The sequence below is a fragment of the Bombus pascuorum genome, chromosome 7, assembly GCF_905332965.1.
Source record: "Bombus pascuorum chromosome 7, iyBomPasc1.1, whole genome shotgun sequence".
In the NCBI taxonomy this organism is placed as follows: domain Eukaryota; kingdom Metazoa; phylum Arthropoda; class Insecta; order Hymenoptera; family Apidae; genus Bombus; species Bombus pascuorum.
In genome coordinates, this window is record NC_083494.1 from 13,458,599 (window position 1) to 13,480,903 (window position 22,305).

The 22,305-nt window shown below is 35.0% G+C and overlaps 1 protein-coding gene across 6 annotated transcripts in view; it reads left to right on the plus strand.

The window, feature by feature from the left end:
- LOC132908709 (potassium voltage-gated channel protein Shab) overlaps positions 1-22,305 on the plus strand; it is a 70,891-nt gene that overhangs the window by 23,753 nt on the left and 24,833 nt on the right. For 5 of the 6 annotated variants that reach the window (XM_060962964.1, XM_060962958.1, XM_060962959.1 and 2 more), the window contains exons 5-6: positions 6,879-7,177; positions 19,881-19,964. In XM_060962964.1, coding sequence (XP_060818947.1) covers positions 6,879-7,177; positions 19,881-19,964 — 383 coding nt within the window. The remainder of the gene's footprint in view (positions 1-6,878; positions 7,178-19,880; positions 19,965-22,305) is intronic. The other variant, XM_060962963.1, reaches the window with a different exon arrangement.

Sequence of the window (22,305 nt, forward strand, 5' to 3'; positions counted from 1 at the left end):
TTCAGTGCATCAAACCTTACATAATGATACAAGATATTAATATATAAGATAAGATATATACAATATAATACAATAAGTATATAAAATATAATTTTTTACCGGAAGGTCAACAGATTGAAACATTGAAGATTGGTATATCGTTGAAACGTATCATATCTCGAGTATATGTGCTTCACCATCACGAGATCAACGTTTTCGCGTTATAGTTGGGAAAACTCGGCTACGACTACGACTTGCTGTTTGCCAATTAACGGTCTAACCGGATCGTTTTCTCTCGTGCTACTGAAGGTTTTCGTTTTTTTTTTCTTTTTTTTTCCATTGTTTCCTAGTATTCTTTGTACATCGTCACATACCTTCGTTGCGCACACGTATATTTCAAAAGTTCCACCTGCTTAACTGGAATTCCTTGTATCTTTCGCTAACTCTTATTGCGAAGAATCTCAAATATGTCCAGGGATTTAACGAAAAGGAAACTAATTCGAAACAGTTCACTGCCGTTTAGAATGGAAAATAGCGATGTCAACATTATTCCAGTTAACAAGGCGCGATCGTACTCCAGAGTGATACTGAGCGGGACCTTATCACTCTCTACGCCCATTAACGGTGTTCTTCTCATTCGTTTTACTCCGATCATAAATATACTAATACTAACGCACGTGTGCGATACCCGAAAAATGAAAAATCGCAAGTTTTATCGTAACAAAACGTTAACAATTTATCAACCCTGACGCAAGAATGATGAATTTATCAGTTCTGGCGCAGGAGCAAGGTAAAGCGAGACCACACTGCTAGAGAAACACTGACCACCCTCTTTATTGACTTTCTCATTAAATGTAAACTGCACCATATTCATAAATATTCATGAATCATGGGAGGACACAGAACAAAACTATTGTCATTCATCGATCGTGTTATTTTCATTCTCTATCGCAGTGTTTCCCAACCTCTTGCGAGTCGCGACCCCTTCTCATTAGAATCAAAATATTTATACTGTTAATAATGTTATTTTCAGGGAGTGAGTCAAGGTCTACCGTGGTCGAAATTGAAAAAAATATTATGGTCTTGCCATAGCGTAGAATTAGAATAACACAGAGTGTTTGATAAACCTTCTGGTCTTAAATATGTGGACACTTTGATCGATTTTTATTAACAGTATACTAATGCTACTAAAATATATGAATTAACGACAAACTAACGATCAATAGTATACTTAGTATGTTCTTGTGAAATCAACAGGTATATATCATATTTCATTTTAATTAATTTATTTGTAATTAGGACAGACTCTCATGGAGTTTATTAGTAAAGAAGGCACCAGGTGGTAAAAGAATTATCCAGAAATGCTCAAATGTTGCAATGTATTACATGAAATTTAAATTGTCTATTTAAAACCTTATTAACGGTATATTAAAATTAAGTACGAGATTTGTCGAAATGTTGATTGATCTTTAATATTATTGCTGAAATTAATCACGATAGTTTCTTTATGTATGTAGCTTGGAAAAATCTGCTCTATCGTATTTGTAACTTGACGGCGAGATAAGTTGAGAACAATGAACTTTTTAAATAACGAAATTGTTTTATAATGTTTGACATTTTAACTCACAATTTTAGTAATATAGGTCAGAAATAAGCAAGTGTTCACGTACTTCTGAGCAGTAGATTATACGTATAATAGGGCAGACCTTTAAGGAGATATTCTACTGTAGGACACGGTTTATAGACTTTCTTTGGTATTTTTAGAAAAAATCATTAAATAGTCCTACCGATATAATTACCTTGTACATGTACTTGTCCATGTTTCAGCGACATTTAAATACATTTTTGAAGAGAAATAATTAAAATTAACAGCATTGTATATCCTCGAGCACATTCGTTTAAAAAACGATCTTTTCATAGCTTCATGGCCCTGGTCATTATGCTGATCCTTGTGCATTAGAAAAACCAAAAAAATTCTTGAACGACATAAGTTCGTCTATATCGAAGCTAGTAACAAAGTGAAAAAAAAATCATACACAATTCCAGATACAAAGTCAACATTGGTTCACTTTTTCCTTTAACTTAACTCAACTTAACCGTAACTTAACTCAAGACTACTGTACGCTTAGGAGCACAAAAAGATCGATTCTTTAAGCGAAAATATACAGTAGAATACTCCCTTAACATGTTGCGAATATCCTCATGGAGATCTTAAATCTCTTCTTTCCATTGACTTTAAGAAGTAACGTTACGATCACTGATAAAATACCCCGTTGAAACATAACCGTGTTAAAATAAAAAAACATCGCAAATCATAAATAAATAAATTTTTGGAGAAAAATATTTGCAAGTGAAAATAACTGTAGCGATTCACGGAGGAAACTTGACGACTCCTTGGAGGTCGCGACCTACAGGTTGGGAATCCTTTGCTCTATCGATTTTGCTTGGTAGATTCCTAAGAACGCCGACATGGCAAACACAATCATCTTAAATCGTATTCCATCCGATTCACATATCTCGACTACTAGCGTTTCGTGTAATCTCGATTCTCATACAGATGTTGGAAAATGAGCCCACTAATCCTGCGTCAAGGTTGATGAATTGATGGCATAATGAAAAACATAATGGATACCGAGGCTGTTTTCAGGTCACGATATGTCCGGCGTGGATGGTAACAGCAAGGAGGGGGAATCCGTGTACGGACGCAGCCCTGCCCAGACCAGGTCAGGCTGTTATCCTAGCTATGAGCATTACGGTCCCTCGTGGCGTCGTTGCGGTGCCTCGTTTTCCTGCTGCTTCCTCAGTCAACCTAACGATCAACCTACCACGCCGGACAGACCGAAACTTAACTTCCAAACTAATGATCTCTCACTCGCATTTGGAACGACTATCCGGCACACTTGCCCGAGATTCGAACATCACCGACTCTATGCCAAGGTCGATGCCGACAAACTAATTGCACCTACCTAAGCTCACGACATGTCCGACGTGGATGGTAACGAGCTATTTTATCGATATATTTTTGGTTTCGCTTCCGCTACTTTCTCGATATACGGCCTACGTATAGATAAGAAAGCAGCCTACCACGCCGGACTGAATCAGGACTTCGCTTCTTCTTCACCCAGAAAGGTTAATCAATTATATTAACACTAAAACCCTGAGAGATATCATCCTATCCACGTAGAACACCGACGGCGATCGTTTTCATCAAACACAGTGTTTTTATAATTTCAACGAAATAAATATCGTTTCGTTGAATTGCGCTCGTGTTAATTGGTTTTATTCTTTCTATAAGCGATTAATTATCTCGTATGGAAATATTGAATTGTATTATGAAATTACAAGGAACGAACAATCAGCCGTTTTACATTGGATATTTCGGATTGATACGATTGACGCGTGTATTTTATTTAAAATTCTATACTTTGCGAATGAATATCGAATTACGATGAAGGGTGATCTTATGCGATTATAAAGAGAACTCATCTTTGAATTGATCAAATATATAGGGTGATCACAAGTTTTTTCACAAGACTGGTGCGAGAATAGAAATAAGAAAAAAATATCCTCTAAATATAAGATCAGAAATGTTTGATTGTGGATACTTATACAAATGAATATTTTTATCAACGCTATCAAACAGATGGAATTTAAGTGGAAATTAGTTTTATCCACTGAATATTGCAACGAATATTCTATATTCTATATATTTCTGCATCTTACGTGGATTTTCGCATCTTTAAATTTAAAATGTACAACGAAGTAGAGAATATTGATTTTCCGACAGTTCTATTTTAAAATATTTATCAGACTTAAATACAGGATTCATATCTGCTAGAAATTGAATTTATTAGATTAAAAATTTTCCACAGCTTCTCTTTAATTTCGATGAATGGTACACGTACCACTGGTAGTACGTGAGAGGGCTACGTGAATTATAGAATCTCGATTATCCGATGTGACGTGGGCAGGGTTTACCTCGGGTAATCGAAAAGTCGGATAATACGAAAAAGTCTATTAGTGTTCGCAGATCGTATGATAAAATCACAGAAAACATTTTGATAGCGTGATGTTGTACATGTATCTGAGATTAATTAATTAATTAAGAAATATTAAATTCGTGCTCTTAAAAGCTCTTCGTGTTAAAATTTCGAAAAAGATGAAGTTACAGTAAAGTTCTAAAGCACCTCGGATAATACGGAACTTTGGTTAAACTCGAATAACCGGGTCATCGTCATCGTCATCGAAAGTAATCATGCGAGATATTCTTTTTTCTTGGTGATACCGAAATTTTGTAATTTTGCTGCTGATGGTATACATTTATGAAAAGATTAAGAACCTCTGCCTTATAGTAATTCCTGATAAGTATCAATTCTTGTTAAGAGGACTTTCTTCTCCAGGAGTGAAGGTCCGATGGGATGATGTGATGAGATCTCGAGCGATTTTGAGGGTCGAAGGTTAATCTTCGTTGAACCGTTATATGGAATACGAAATAAATTTCTCGTTATCTATATTTTTTATATAAGTCTCTAATGAAACATTTATACGAACCTATATTTATATGATATTTTTTTATTTTTATTTCTAAAATGTGTTACGAAACAGGTTAATAAAGGCATTGAAGGAAATTAACGAGAAATTTATAATATAATATATCCAATTTCTCGCAGATCTGAACCCTGTATTTATGAGAACGGAAAACATTTTAAAATGGTGTTAATGGAAATGTGTACAACATCAATCTGTTCATATATTCCATCGAATGAGAAACCATTGCGTTGTTATATCTTGCATTTTTATTATAACTTTTTAATGGAGTTTTTACGGTGGCTATAAAGTGCATTCGCTGACGAAAACGATTTTTTATGAGATTGTACATATTTTATTTTCGCAACATCAAACTTCTACAGTCGTACGAAGGTACCACCAAACGATGCAAAATTTAATATACTTGGACATAATTAACTAGTACGTAAATGCTGTGATAAATAGAACGGTGTACCAATATTTTTCGCAGCCTTTGTATATGAACTTATACTCATACTTTTTCTCTCATTTATATTCATAAAATATGTTGGCACAGTTTCGTGGAAAAAGCCTGGGATACCATACGTAAACGAAATAATTTATTTTTATATTATCGTATTTCATGCAAATTCAGAATATCATTTCTTTTGCACAATTACATCTTACAATTACATAATATTATTTTTTATTATTTTTATCATATTATCTTTTAACAAACCTATTGAACATCAATATTCCGTGGCAAAAAATGTATGAAAATAGGTATTAAAATGACCGTATTCGGAGTTCTAGTGATAACTAACACCTGACACACAAAGCACGATCAGTCATCTTTTTTTTGTTATCGCACCTGCGCCATAATTGATAAACTTATCAAGGTGCGAGAAAACGCACGAACTGGACATCGAGCCTCTTGCCAAATCGTTAGATGTCCGGCGTGGATGGTGAGCAAAACACTGTTAAAATTTATTGGTATCGTTTATATCGATATTACCTTTGTCGATGATTTATATTTCGAACGTTGATAAAAATTTTATTTTTAGCAAGTATGTTCGTTTGACATCAACAAAAAATACAAGTGTATATATATATATTTATTTAATTATTTGTTCTTCCTGTAATTAAAATTATTTTATTGATCTTAGATGCGATTGGGAATAAATACATCAGAACACTGACAATACCAAATTCTCAAAGATCTTTTTAAATTGCAGTTAAATCTTTGAATCAAAATTAAGATGATTTTTAGAAAGAGATCTTTGGTAAGGAATCGATTAAGACGAAGATCAATCTTTTATTCGTAAGATACATATATAGTATAATATGAAAATTTTGTAAATTATTCAAAGTGACCGATCATTTTCACCAATCGCTGTGATACAATTATCAGAATTCAGTCTTTCAGGTGAGAAGCATATCCTTCTGAACGAAACGTATAAGCACTATAGCTAATGGTATAATAACAAAATGGAACATAACAAAAATGGAATTAAAGTGAATGAAAGTGAGAAGCTGCTCATGTTCTAGTTCATTACTTATAATAAGTAAAAAACAAATTAACACGCGTCACATGCAGCATTAATGTGTCATTCGATCGAGAAAGCTAATCACAATAATCGATCAAGACGTTGTAATACTTTCTCCAAAGGAACAGAAACTTGAATTTTGATAATTGAGTATCGAAAAATACAAGGTATCCAACGATCGTCTTACATTTGCTTTCAAAATTCATTCTATTAAAATCAACGTGTAGACAAGACGTATCAATCACAGAAGAGTATCAAAGTACAAGATCACGTCAAGAATCGTCTTACTTTTGCTTTCAAAATCGCGTCAAATTCGTATCTCATCAACGAATACCTAAACGTTCGACGTAAGGAATCACGTCAATCAGAGAAAATATGCTGTACATAAATTGCAACTGGGACAAAATTCTCTTCGTAATCGTGGTATGCAAAGCTCGCTAATACGCTGGTATCTATGATTTGCCGTATACTTGTCCTGCTATGCTTCTGATCCACCTAACGACCAGCCTACCACGCCGGACCAAGCCGAAACATTTAATTCCCATTATTCGTATACAATCGAGCCAAGCCTACTTGTTAAAGCAAAAAAAGCGTCGTTCATCGAAAAAATATCGCTGCATGCCTCTTTTCTTCCTCACCTTCTATACATATCTATCTGTCTATCTATCCTCCTCTTTCCCTTCTTTTCTCTCTCTCTCTCTCTCTCTCTCTCTCTTTTTCTCTATTGGAGTACGTTGTCGAAGACGAGTGCAAAAGTTGGAGCGAATCCTCGCCTATTCTTGCGTCAAGGTTGATTACCGATTACGGCATTGTGAAAGACAGAACGGACGCGGAACCTGTTTCCAGGTCACAATATGTCCGGCGTGGATGGTAACAGCACCGAGGGAGAATCCGCGTGCGGACGCGGTCCTGCCCAGACCGGGCCAGGCTGTTATCGTAACTATGAGCATTACAGTCTCTCGCGACATCGGCGCAGCGCCTCGTCCTGCTTCCCAAATTTGCCTAACGATCTGCCGACCACACCGGACAGCCCGAACCGTCGTCTCCTGGACTTTGCTCAGAGCGTACCCGGAACTCAGAACGACGATTACTTTCACGACGATGTACCGGCCCAGCACGTGAACCAAGGCAATACCACACCTAGCGTAAGTCACGTCGTCACATCTTTTATACGATCCTCGTTATGATGTATGATTTTCCTATGTGTTTCCTTTTATTTTGTGTGTGTGTGTGCGCGCGCGCGCGCCTGAAGACTAGGCTTGCACGGGCGTTTCATGTTACCGCGATCGGACTGGGCTCGATTTTCGTTGGATCTTAGCAAAACGGTGTCACGCATGTTCGTTGACAGTCATGTTCTTTGCGAATCGTTGATGTTACGTTTTGAACGGAGTAAGTAAGGTTACGGATAATTCTTTTTTAATGAAATTTGATTCGTACGTTAATCTGGAGGAGCCAAGTCTGTCTATAGATTTCCAACGCAATTATCCCTCGAATACATTTTGTATTGGGAAAATGTTCGAACTACTTTAAACGAGTAATTTTATGACAGCTTTAAATCGATTTTGTGTAGTTTCCTGTTTCGAGTGGAGCGAGGAAATCTTTGAATATCTTTTATTGAGAATTTGTAACTTTTAATCTTATTCGCTAGTTGTGTTTCACGCAGAGAAAATACAGCGTGCTCCATTATAAATCTTCCTACGTTTCGCAATTATCTGTGGAATTACATTTTGCTGGAAGAAATGTTTTAGAACGTAGCATTTGTATTATTTCGTTCTCCACTTCGAATTGAACAAGCAAATTGTATTTATGTAGAGAATTTTACTACGAAAATTTCTAAAGAAATGACATTTAAGTAGTTTATCTCTGTTTTTAAATAAAAATTTAAGTGGTTTATTTACATATTCTATTTTTATATTTTTGTGTATTATGAACTCTGTGCGCACTTTTGCGCCTTTAAATTCTCCACAAATTTTTCACGACAGTTTTCTCGAATTAAAGATTTTATCACTTGCATCGGAATGATAACATAACGCGACATTCTGCATAAATATGCGATATATTAATTCGAAAATAATAAGATAAACTTAACCAGATGAACGTAATATACCTAATTCAAATGATCATTTCGAGATACCTACAGTGTGTTCCGTGTTTAACGATTATTCTCAACGGATATGAGTTTCTGTTTATTTGCACAATCTCTTCGCTTCCTATCGCTCTCCGATAGCAATTTGCGTTTGAAATGAGTTTCGTAGTTTACTGAAACCATAGCGTCGCCGAGTGTGATATAATCATAATAACTTCTCTTTCAAAAATAAGCAGCTGATAGAGTAAGTAAAAAATGCAAAAAAAGCAATAAAACCTTCTTTGATGATTTTAGAATTTCATATTTGCACTTTGTACATTTTCCAATATATTTTCCAATGTGTCTCGAACATGAAGGTAATCAGTAATTGTTAGGAAGCAAATGGTAAATCTTATACAATCAGATTGTATACCTATTCGTATAATTTTTCTTTCTAATAATTTTCAAATTTTAAATTTATACCTCGATATAAATTGACAAATATAAATTAATTGTTTGCTATAAATTGAAGTTGATCGCTACGTAAAAGTTTGTTTATGACGCTTTCGTTATGATATGCGTCTTTACTCGTTGTTAAGTAATATTTAATTATTTCATTAATTAAACAATGTATCTAACGTAGAAAAAAGTTAAATATAACACCTATGTTAAATCCGATAAAAAAGAAATTCGAGCCCGTCTGTAAGGATAGAATCGTTCGTAAATTTTTAGTATCCGCACATGGCTACTAAAGGCACGACTATCAGAACGTCAGTGCGGTCACATTGGATGCAAACTAGTAGTAGAGTCTGATTTTAATCAGACCCAAGGATGATATGTATATCCTATACTTTCAATACATATATCGTTCCATTCGCTGTTCTGTTTACTGTTACGAAGTCTTTTCACAGATAGTTTCTTAGTTAATTTCAATAGAAGAGATACTGTTTTACATATAACAAATAATATATGTATGTATATCTACAGAGTGTTCATACTAACATTTCGAACGATTTTTTCCAACCTTTTGCAAGAAATCAATGTAACAGAAAGAAGTTACAAATTGAAATTTATCTATGTCGATTGGACAATGTTTGACGATAATGAACATTTTGAAAATATCGAATACGAAGCTAACGTAGCTTTGTTTTTTATTTTTTTAGTAAAATTGTATACTTTCTTTTCGTCAAACTGAAAATGATACTTCTATTCACAAAGTAATCTAGTTTATGATACTGGAAGTAATAATACTTGTCTTTTTCGCTCAGTTTATTTTTGGACAGTGTATATACGTACAAACACAACACGTTGAAAACATTTCTCACTTTATCCCTGGTCTAATAAAATCAATGAGGATTAAACACATTAATATACGATAGTATAATTTGTATATACTAAACTTGAAAGACTATTTTTTTGTTAATACATGTTCAAGCAGCATTTCGTCCTTTGTAGAAATTCCAATTAATAGCTTTAGTTTAATTGATTTTCGTGAACTACTGCTCTAGTAATTATTTTCAAGCAACGTTCTATGTTTATCAATTTTATTAATTTTAAACAAAAGTACGTACATTTTATGTTTATGGAATTTATCTCAATATGTTCAACGATATAATGACAAAAATCAAGTATATAATTCCATTTGATACATTGTAGTAGTCATTTAGGAATTGAAAACTATGAAAAAAGTATTTTCCAAATATTTATCATCACTATGTGTTATTCACTCAATACAGATAATATGTGAAATGTTAAAAAGGAAACTCTGTATGTGTATATGCATATATGTGTATGTAAATAAGCTATAAAACATAAACCAATATCATGAGTCAATGTTAGTGTAAAGTATCGTTTTCGCAAAAACAACGGCCATTGTGTTAACATGCAAAGCGTTCAACAAGACTGACGCATATTCTACAAATATAAAAGTTACCTGTGTGTGTGTGTGAAAGCATTAAAAAAAAAAAGAAAGGTGTTGTATATTTATATCGAGCACACTCACCGTTCCTCTTATCTCAAGACTTATTTTTTATATTTTTTTCTATTCATTTACTATCTACTATACATGTATGCATCAAGTATAACCGCTGCTTTTTCCTCGATGTAATATCTATTTAAACGAATGTGCATCCAATGATATCGTTCTTGTTTGGAATCGATGTAATCTCGTTGGTGTCGAATAGCCACGGCACAAGTTTGTCTCTTCACACCGCCGTGCCCTAGTGAAGTAATAAATTTGCAACGATACGTCTACAATGGCAGAATGACACGATGTACCCAAGCACGCCTAGTGTGAAACAATTTTTCCATTTTTCTTTTTTTTTATTTGGTCTTTCGTGAGAAAAGAAAGCACGTCGAGCGCCAAAAGGAAAGAAAAGAAAAGAGACCAAATCCGCTCGATGTGCAGCTTTTTATCTATGTGTGTCTGCTTGACTTTTCTTTCTTCTTCTTTTTTTTTTACGGGATACCGGTGACAAATTGATCCGATATCCCGTAGAGTTGTGTCTAACTTCTTATCCGTGTCAGCGAAATTGCTACTAGAATCTCGAAATCAGGTCTGGCACGAACACAAAACGAGTAAATATTCCTCTCAACAGTTTTGTATGTGGTTTAAATTTCGATGGGATATTTCATTCCTTTACGGATCTTTCTCGCGAATGTTTCGTAGAGCCTCGTATGCGGAAATTATAATATTTACTCGGTGAAAACACATTGAAACGATATCGCGTATGTTAGAATACGGAGCTGGGTCGCCATTTATTTTCTTCGCTTTTAACTTTCTCCTTAAAAACGGTTTCTCCGTATACATATTTTTAATACAAAATTGTACGAAACATGTACGTTCACGGAAAGAATGGTCAACCTTGCTCGGTACGATACATACAAAATTAACAAAAATGCTAGTACAATACAGAGTTCTTCTTTATACAAACGCATCTATACCTACCAGTGCTGATAAAGTTACCGTAAACATATTCTGATAAAAGTGCACAATTTTGCAATATATTACTTTATGTATACCGATAAACATATGTACATATGTACACAGTTTCTATAAAATACTGTGAATATTGTTTTTTTTTTAATGTCTTCTAGTTACGTGCAAAATATAGTAAGATAACGACACATAAGAGAAATATCGTGATATAAAAGAATAATTCGATACTGTGAGGTATAGAGGTTCCGAATAAAGGTTTGCGCAACTTTCGACTTTAACTCTACTTGGTCGCGTGTTTTCCCGACAAATTCTTTCCGAGAGATTTACCGTTCATACCGCCTCTCGGCAGATAAAATCTACGTGATTGATTTTTTTTTTTTTATTTAGTTCGCGAGTGAACCGACGATCTGCGGAGCCCGAAAGAAACGACATTAACTTTCCTTGATGCTCGCTTTCCCCTTTACTCGTCCACGCTATTCGAATTCAGTAATCCTTTAACAATTGCGTATCCTCGATTCATCGAACTTGAAACTCTTGAAATTTTTATTTCTCCGCAAATTAACGATTCTTCTGAAGGCTATCGTCGAACGTTCGTTGCTACGTACGATATAACACGTGTGTGTAATTGATAGCAACACATATTTGTTAGTAATAATGGTAATTTGTAAATAGCAATGTACAAACATTGGAAGTTCGATGAGCCGAAGACGATAGAGTCATTGGGAACACTAATCCTCTCATCATAACACGATCTTTTTACATTATATTGGCTTCTATCCTTTCTAACGTTGTTTAACAAAAAGAAAGATCGATAAGAACTTTGCAAATGAATTCCATCCAGTGAATTACACAGCAATCGCAGAGTAAAAAAGAAAAAAGAAAAAAAAGATAAAGCTTGCTATAGATAGTAATTACGAGCTGAAATGAGAGACGAGTGTTGATAAATGAGAGGATTGAGGATATCACGAAGATTAAAGGACAGTGAAGACATCGATTAAAGAAAAAGATAATATAAGTGGAAAATTGGCTCCATCGAACGCAATAACGTGTCGTCCAAGTGCTTTTTCGTCGGGAAACGCGCCGGTCTAACGATTGCATCGTCGAATTGAATCTTATCCTTCGACTGGCAGTGCTCCTTTCGCACATCACTGCGGTCCTGGAATGCTCGCTTGCCAATAACGAACGAATGAATGTGCTTTTCTTTTAGAACACAGAGAACACGCAGGGCACCGAAACTTAGACAGCGATACGAATTTCTATAAATGGAGGTTCTCGATCACGATTCGTGTGTGCGTCACGTGTATACAGTGCACCAGCGATCACGTTTTGAAAGCACACCAAAGCAGGATAAGCTGTTAAAACGTAGTCGTCGATGTGTTTCTTTCAATTAGATACTAACTTGTTTCCCTTCTTTCTGTTCACATAGATTCTAGGTATGCCAATAGACCTTTCGATGTTCCTTCAGTTTCTTATCAGTTGCTCTGAGAATTTCTTTCTTTCGTTGATCGTTATCACATACGGCCGTCGATAACTAACTCTGCGGAACACAGAAATAATATACCACGTAATCGAATAATGCCATCGCAGTTCGTGTCGTGGAAATGTTAATTTCAATCGAGCTACGTCCGTTCTAGGTTCTCCGCACGCTCTACCAATTTTTATCCACAAAAATTTGCGCATTCGACGTTCCGTAATTTCGACAAGTCGTTGGAGAAACGTTGACGCATCTCGCGGTCAGATAATTTCTCCTCGGTACTGCGTATAATTAGCGTAAATACATTCAGCAGTGCAACTACGAAATAATTCGATCGGTCGTATCAGTTACACGTAAGGGAGTAGTTACACTACTGAATCTATAAGACGGTAGACTTGCAACGATCAATTTTTCTAGACCAATTGCAAAGGATAAATGTTTGTTTCGTTTAAATATTCATAAAGATTACTTCGTTGTTATTCATTATTAATAGGAAATTCGTTATCTGACAGCAACGATTTCGCTCTAAACTATTATAATCCCAGTATTAATTTCTCACGCTGGATTACGCAATCCCATTACGTTTTACGCAGTTGGCTGCAATAGTACGATTTATTTTCACTTTTCAAGCCGATTGCTCGCGGATATCCTTCGGAATGCAACTGTTGGTTGCACGATCAATGACAACTGTTTTTAAAAAACGAAAAAGAAAAGGTTTACGAACGGTGGGTAAACGATTCTCGAAGAAAAGTCCGATAAAGGTAGAAAGAAAATAATATAATTGGGAAACTGAGAAAGCACAGTGCCGGTCATAAGTATCAGGACCTTCCTACTCGGTGCAATTATCGAGAAACTGCAGCAAATTTTACTATTAGGAAGGAACGTAAGGAACGTACGAATTAACAGATTTATAATAAAATAACTAAAGAAACAAAAGCAGTGGAAAGTATCCAATTTAAGTTAACACGAGAGAACACGAAACGTCGAAATACTTATGGCCCACAGTGTGCGTAGGAAGAAAGATTATTGCAGGCAGCAGCGTGCCGCAATTCGTGAGCCAATGATGAGTTCAGATCCATTCTTTCACCATTGGCGGTAACTTTCTGACGGATTTCGTGTCGGTATGTTACAGGCAATGTCCGACAGCGCGCATTGAACCACCATCGTTGAACAAAGCCGCCGAAACTTTCGTCACACACACGAATTACCTGCTACTGTCGGACCTTGCCGAATCTCGTTCTCTTTCGCTGCATGTGCATTGTGTGTCGGTCGCCCAGTCGAAAAGAATCGAGCAAAATCCACGAAACTTTGAATCTTTGAATCGGGTTCGATCCTCTCAGAGAGAACTGTAAAAGCAACTAACGAATGAAAATAGTTATGGGGAAAAAAAAAGAACGAAAATGAGATTAACGAAAAACAGGAAAAGAAAAAAAAGAAAAAAGAAAACAAAAAGATAGAAACGAAGGATTTAAAGTTTTCGAAAGATGTACACGGGAAACAGTTTTGCGCGTTCAAGAGAAATCTAAACGGTCTTTCCTGGCAACGTCCGACAAGATACAAACTCTGCAAGTTTTCGTAGCAACTGGCAGCCACGAGAAAGGCAACGGCAGAATGAAAACGATGAAGTGCGAGAGACGAGAAAGAAAATGCGTGACGATGGACGATAATCCGGGGGTGTGAGGCCGCGATACTTGGACGTCGGACCTTGCCGTGCTCGATCCGAGAAAAGCGCAGAACGCTTTTGTGATTGCACTTTTCAGAGATACGTTTTTACTGTCTTCTTTCTAACGCTCGATCGCCCCTCCGTTCTGTTTTTTCTATTTTCCATCGTGTCATGCCGCTTCATGCCATGTTCTCCTACGCGCGTTTCTTCGTTGAAGGATTTTTGATTTTTCACAGCATTTTGACTTATGCGGATACGCTATCGTCTAGAAGTTCATTTGGACACTTCCGAATTTTCGCAAATGTGTAAAATTGTATTCCAAGAGAAAGCGTTTAATCTAACTTTGGCTTCTGATCGTATGTCAGGCAATCGTGCAAAGTTAGTTAGATAAAAATAGTAATTAATCGGTATAAATAAAAGAACAAGAATTCGTTGTTTTAGTTTTTAACTATCCTGATTCGATTTTTCCAAAGAACGTAATTAAAGGATGAAAGTATGTTTTACTAGTGTAAAGTGTGTGAATTCGTGATAATACGACGAAAATTCTATTTGGTAAACGGATATTCAGTTCTTTTAAGTCACACGTTGATATTAAGCTTCGTGATCTTTGAATGTTTTTTCTTTTTTTATATTTTATTTTGGTTATTTTACAATTTGTCCTTATGGACATTTGGTAAAGTGTTATATCTTATTGGCGAAGAAAAAAAAAAAATAATATAAAAATAAATATAGCATGTGGGTGGCTACCCCCAGCGGGGTGCCAGCTTAGTTTTTTTAATCTTTGAATGTGAATGAATTTTTGTCCCGCGCAGACATCCGAGTTTAAGTGACTTCGACCGTGTCTGTTGAAAATCTTGGGATCACAGAGCGAGTGAAACGTTTCTAATCGCACTCTTGAAGTTTATACGATTTTTAAACTGTTAAGCATCTACCACGAACAAACGTGGAACTCTAGAACGATGCAGATATATTTTCTGTTTTAGTTTAAAAGCGGAATACGAGGAGGTGACTCGAATACACAGGCACGAGTATAAATATGGGCTAGTTGAACTTTTAAGAATCAACATTTTTACTATTGCTTCAACTATATAGTCTGAATTACGTATTTATGTTATTAATTATAAATTATGAATGAATTACGTCCGTTCAGTTTGTTTTAACTTCGTGTCACAAAGCAAACGTGTTTTATATATTACATCGAAGTGTCACCTCTTAAAAATCTTCAACAGATTTGCCAATAAGTCCTGAAATAAAAATGCCAGTCCATATTTAAACCACCTTCTATATAACCACTGTCAAATGACCCCAGTTAGGAGATCGGGTAAAGAACGAACTATTGAGAAACTTTCTTCGATCGTATCTTTGAAAATATAACAAAATATCTTTGAAAACATAACAATATCTGAACGTTCGGATTGAGTTGCACCAAACGTCCAAATACTTGTGAACGGTAGCGTATAATTAACTTGGCTCTCTCTTTCTTTTTTACTTCTCCTTCTTTTTCTCGTCCGTTTCAGTTGTTATCGGAAAGTTTATTGATTTTCTCTTGTTTCTTTTTTTGGCAGTAGCGACTGTAATCATGCTGCAAATCAATGGTGCATTCGAGGTGTACGAGCTGTAACTAGAGTATATACCCTGATTAGACTGCTTCGTTGCTCGGTCGTGCTTGTTAACCACGTGTACGATTACTTTGTATGATTATAGACGTATATTTTATTATTCGATTAGAAACACGATACACCTGGAAATTTAGTTAAATGCACGTTATATGCATACGTCCCCCATATGCGGCCATTCTGCTCAGCTCTATTATTACCATCTGTTGGGTGATACTAATTTCAATTTGTAACGCAATATACATTTAGCGAGACACGCCGAAGAGAAACGCGTGCTCTGGCTCGATCTTTTAAATAGCATCAATGTCGCATCACGCCTTTTAGCATCGATTAGTCTTCTGACACCCGTGTTCTCGTTTGGTTCCGATCGTCGAAAGTGGGCAATTATAATTCACTCGTTGATAAAGTTGCGTACGTCGATCGATTATGCAATGTATATTGGAACGCCGTTTCTCGAGGTTCTAAATATTCTTAAGCAGAACTATAACGCGTATTTATCGATCCTCGAAATTCATTAGGAAACGATACTTCTTACGGAGACAACGTGTTTATCCATGATAGACTCTCCATAGACTATATAACTAAATAGCGTATATTTAATTACTATCATTGATGAACAGCGCGCAGGAAAATTGTATTGACGCTCAATTTAATGTTTAACAAGCGGTATAGGAAATAGAAAAAAAAGAAAAAAAGAAAAAAAAATGGATTGATATTTATAATTCTTGGAAAAAATAGGTGAACATTAGGAATTCTCGTATGATAACGAATATATTAAAAAATTTCGGTAGGTACGACATTACGATTCGATATTTGATGAAAATCGGTTCTTTGAAACACTGCCTGTACATATAATTAACAATAACATATACATTGATAATACTGGCTGTAAGAATGAAATAATCGAAGCAGAATCGTTGTACTTATCGGGCAGTTGTAATTTCCATTGTCATATTCGAACTTTCAGCTCGTATTTCATTGTAATACGACACAATTCCACGTCCATTCTTATAACAAATAAAACAATTTCTTGTAACTGAATAAAATTAACTTTAAATCTGATTTCAAAGGGTTATAATTCGATCGATTGTCTGGTTATCGAATGAAACCTCGAAGTTGGTCCGTGAATTATTTATTCGAATTAGGGAAGATCGGTGCAATACATTTTCGATTGACTTCGAGGAAATTGTAATGGAAAGGAAGACATATTTTTCTTTTTTTTTTTCATTGAAATAATATGAACTCGATTACAATTTTAAAAAGAATAGAATGTGGAGAATGTTTTACATTGCTGTTCGAAAAAATTACTGCATTACGTCGACTTCGAGGTTTCGTGATATTCGTTCTTTTTACATGTCAGTTTAATTTACCACGTATCGATAACGTTTTATCTTTATGTTATTCTAGATAACGAACCGAGTTTATTAATTTCATGTCAGCCCTTTCAGATCTGTATATTAACAATTAACAAGGCACACGATCGAACGCAGTGAATCTGAAAGGGTTAAATGTCGCTCTTCTTTCCGTAAAGACATACAGGACAGCAGGTTCGAGGGACGGTTCGTTTTAAAAGTATAATTGCGATCAGTTGATCTCGCGTAAGTAACGAAAAGCAATTGTGACGTCCGTCCACACACGATGTTAATTTCTTTTCACTACGATGCGTTTCACTGTCACTCGGTATATACGTACCTCGATGAACACATCATTACACTTTATGTATCATTAAACAAGCCCACCAATTCATAAATAGTGGTATTGAAGATTATTCAAAATTGATTATCTCATTTTATTTTAACCCTCTTTAAATGCTCTTCTATTTCCTTATGAGAAAACAGATTAATCACAGTTGTATGTACTGTTATATGTAGGCAACATATGTAGGTATAATGTAAGGTAATAATTATTACAATTAGACCATTGAAATTGGATTGAAGATTATTCAAAACTGATTATCTCATTTTATTTTAACCCTCTTTAAATGCTCTTCTATTTTCTTATGAGAAAACAGATTAATCACAGTTGCATGTACTGTCATATATAAGTAACATATGTAGGTATAATGTAAGGTAATAATTATTATAATTAGATTGTGAATATTTATTGAAATTCATATTTTTAGAAATACAACTAAAGAAGTGAAATCTATGCAGAGATCTGTTTTACTCAGTCATATTTTTGATATTCTGCGCATTCCTGCACCTTCAAATTGTCCATAAAATGTATAAAGACCCTCGGACGAGCTTTTGTCTTTTTATTGCGAGGTAGTTAAAAGGGACGCAACGTATACGTCAACGTCAACTACGTAGCTTTCAGCGTGAAATGTGAAAGATAAGGATATTATGTAATCCGCTATCTATTTCAAGATAGTGAATATAATGTGAATTCAGATATGATTATTGACCTTTCACATTCCACAATTGTATTTATTTCAAGTAGTGTTGAACATTTTCTTACAATTTCACATTCAACCTTTGTATAGTATTTCCTTCTTATTTTAACTTGTAAATTATGCGCTAACAATTTACCGGTAGAAAACCGGAGACTTTCTGTATATTTATCTATGGATTCACTTTACACAAAGTAAGATCTATGAGTTGAAAGTTTATTTCATTGCGTTTGAAAATGTTATTAATAGAATTAATTCTTTTTTAATGTTACTGCAGTAAATATACATATGGAAATGAATATTTGTTGAAGTCTTGTTAGTAGCGAACATAAGCGACTAGATCAATATGTTCTTTAACATACAATAGCTAATACATTTACCAAACTTCAAACGCTACCATTCTATGAATGAAAGAATAAATATTATCTCTATGGAGGAGTGTTTAAAAACATCGTATTACTTTCTGTTTTCTGTTGCGGTCTCTCACAGAGCTAATAAGTAGAAATCATTCTCAAATTGTATATATGTATATATCTATCTCAATTTCAGATTTTATTTCATCTTCTTTATTTCTCTTTTTCTTTTTTTTTTTGGTTCTTATGTATTCTCATTAAACTAAAACTACTAGAAATAAATCTAATAAATAAAACTAATAGCTTGTGACAATCGATGTTTCTATTATTCTTTTCATATTTATTATTCTCATAATAATGTGCAAACAAGAGAATGCTTTAGACGCAAGGTCATGTAACTTACCAAAAGTTTAGAATTATTATATCTTCTATTTAAAAAATGTCATACTGTTATTTTCATTGAAGAGAAACCAAAAAGAAAAAAATGTACATACCACGATTTATGAATTGATTTCACGCATTACAAAACATCCTTTCTTTAACAGATTGATACAATCGTGATACATTTTCCTTTTCACCCACGGCTACGAAAAATTTCTCTCTCTGGCTCCACGTGATCATACGTTGCCTCGTTTCCTGTTCTCGTTTAAGCCTTTGAAGCATCGTTGTCGAAGGGTGCTCCATAAAAAAGAAAAAGAAAAGAAAAGAATCGAAGGACCTCTTTGTTTATAACGAGGAACAGAGATTACCGGCTCGGTGGCTGTATTCGATGATCGACGCTTCTTGCGAAAACTTTTATTCGTGATACAGTTGCTCGCTTAGAAACAAGGTAACTAATATCACACAAAAGTTTTTTTTCTTGAATGCGTGCTTCAAAGGATTAATTACATGTTCGCTCGTTCGAGATGCTCTCGAATTATTTCGTATCAAAACGTCTTTTAACGAAAAAGAAAGAAAGAAACAGATATTGATTAAGATAAATGTTATGAAAAACTACTTTGAGACTTTTTAGATAAATTTTAATAATTTCAAACATTACGATATTCGGATGATTCAGACGACGACGAATTCAGATGAAATTTCTAGTTAGAACGTTGTTAAAAGTTTTCTAATTCCATTTTCCATTCTAAAATTTCTAGTTCCACGTTGTTTAAAAGAATATGCTTCTAGATGAAGAATATCGAAATGATAGAACGACGTTACTTCACCGATATAATATTCGCCGTAAATGGAATTTTCTTGTCCGTGGACAAGGCGAAGCAAGAGCGAAATGATTCGATCGCGTCCGAGCGGGGCGAGCCCCGTGTGTTACGGAAAGTAAAATAGGAAATTGTGTGTGTGACATTGTAGGATGAAGAGAAAAAAGACAGCAGAAAATTCGAGAAAAATGATGAAATACCTAGCGAATTCGAGTGTTGCTTTTGTACTACGAAGGTATTTACGATCACTAACGTTCTTCCTTAGGCGGCACTACATACACCAATGGGCTGTCGAGAGAATTGGGACCAAGGGGACTAACATTCTTTCTTTCACTCTTCATATTTTTTTTCTTTTTTTTTTTTCTTTCTTTTCTTTCTCTCGTCTCGTCTTGAAATCTGTATTATGTTACGATCTCTCTTTGCTGCTTTGTGCCTTCGCCAGCGATGTCTGATCGATAGAGAACACATACTATCGCGCGTGGTGGTAGTATACGTTTGTCCCCTGGCTTCTTATTTATCTGTCCGCTACTACTGTACGTTCTACTACAGCCGATGCACGGTTTTGTACGTATGTATAGTCCACTGGGTGTATGCACTGCCTCCCCCCTTTCACCTTCAACAGAGCACAACTTTTCCATTGACACGATACCAGTTCATTCAAAAGCTTTAGACGCAACCGTAGCTCCTGCACTAATTTGACTTGCGTGTAAACTCGCAATTTTGTAGGTCAAGGCACGGGCATCGTCATCGTGCTTCACGTCGGGGGCGAAATCACGCCACTGAACGAAACACGATGCCTTTGGTTCTGGCCGTACACCAACTCCTTTCACCTGATCCTAAATAGAAAATATTATAATCTGCCCTACGAATGAGTTTATCCAGCGAGCAACAGCTTGCTTAGCGATGCTAAGCCATCGCTTCGAGTCGAAGAGCTTAAGCGATATATAATTAAAGGGATAGAAAATTTATATGATTTCAGAAAATCCTATCTCGAAGAACGTTTCATAAAAATTACTTCTATTATAGAAATTATTTTTCAACAGTTTTAAATGAAATTTACGTGACTCTTAAGATCGTACATGTACGTTAAATAATTAATTTTAAAATTATTTTTAGCTTGTCAGAGGAAATGTCAAATGCAGACATACTTTTTAAGCGTAGGTAGCTTCTTAAGCTCGATTCAACGAATATTCGTCTCTGTGTAATCATAACATATCACGAGTTTTTACTATAAATGGGAACGATAAATATATTCCAAATTGTAAAAACCTGAACAATATTCAGGTTTATAAAGGGTTAAAAATGGATATTTGAAATTTGTCTTTGATTTGATTTATACGCAAACTCATTTTAAGATACATGTACGACACGTACGTACTTTTGCCCGTGAAACTGGGTACACTAATCGTTGGGCATATTATAAGTACTAGGTATCTGCGAATTAAAGTTTCTTTTTGTATTGTCCTTATGAAGTAATTAATATTTCTCTGTTTCAAAAATAAAAAAAAGAACACACTTAAAGAAAAACATTATAAAAAAGTACCAATATTATTTTCTTCCAACGATTTAACAATTCTTTGATTATTCTCTAACAACGCTTGGAATCATTATTGCAATAACTTGCTAACAAGCCTTGTACGTAAATTTTAATTAATTTCTAATGTACATGTCCTACTAAGATTACCAATGCTGAGATTTTTATACAAAAAATTTCTTTTTATTTCTTCTTCGATGATATGCTCTATTCGATTAACACCGCAATGAATTTTCTTCATCTTTTCGTAACGTATTTTTCGTGAATTTTACTTTCTTGTTAGAATTTGAATAATTGCAAAACATCTGAAATTGCATCCTCGAATTATTCGCACATGCCTACTATATAGTATTTACTTAAACCGATCTATACTTTCTCTTTCTTTCTCTCCGATGGATAATTTCCTGCTTTCAAGTTTCAAACGAACATAAAGTTTGCACGCTAGTGTCGTGCATGAATCACGCTGGCAATCGTACGAGTAGGCTAGAACGAAAGAGAATTTACTCGTGTTCAAGCAATTTGCTTGCAGGCTGTTAACGATTCGGACAAATGTCTTGACACGAAACGCCGTGCTCCGACTGGAACACATTTCACTTCGAGTGCTTCCGTAACGAATATTCGCTACGACGTACCAACTTTACACGATACATTATTTCGTACTATTCACGATTTTCCGGTGATTTCGCAACGAGAGCAATAACGCGGTATGCAGCGTGTATACAAATTATTTCCACGTTGCTGTATCTCCGTTCGACATTCGCGTTCTTGTTATTTTAAGGAAGCATCCTCGCGTAACAAAAATAAATGTAATTTCTTGTGAATTTTAATTACTAGTCGCATGAGACTAGACGTTCGTTTCTGAGATGGACAACTAGCTTGAGGTATAAATGTAATTTTTGCTATTTCAATTCATTCTTACCGTTTACTAGCTTTTCAAACTGCCGACTGTTTAATAACTTTTTGAATTGGCGTGCGCGATAACTGAGAAAACAATTGATCGATCAATTGCAGACGAGATTCATTCGCTTTGTTGTAGATTTCG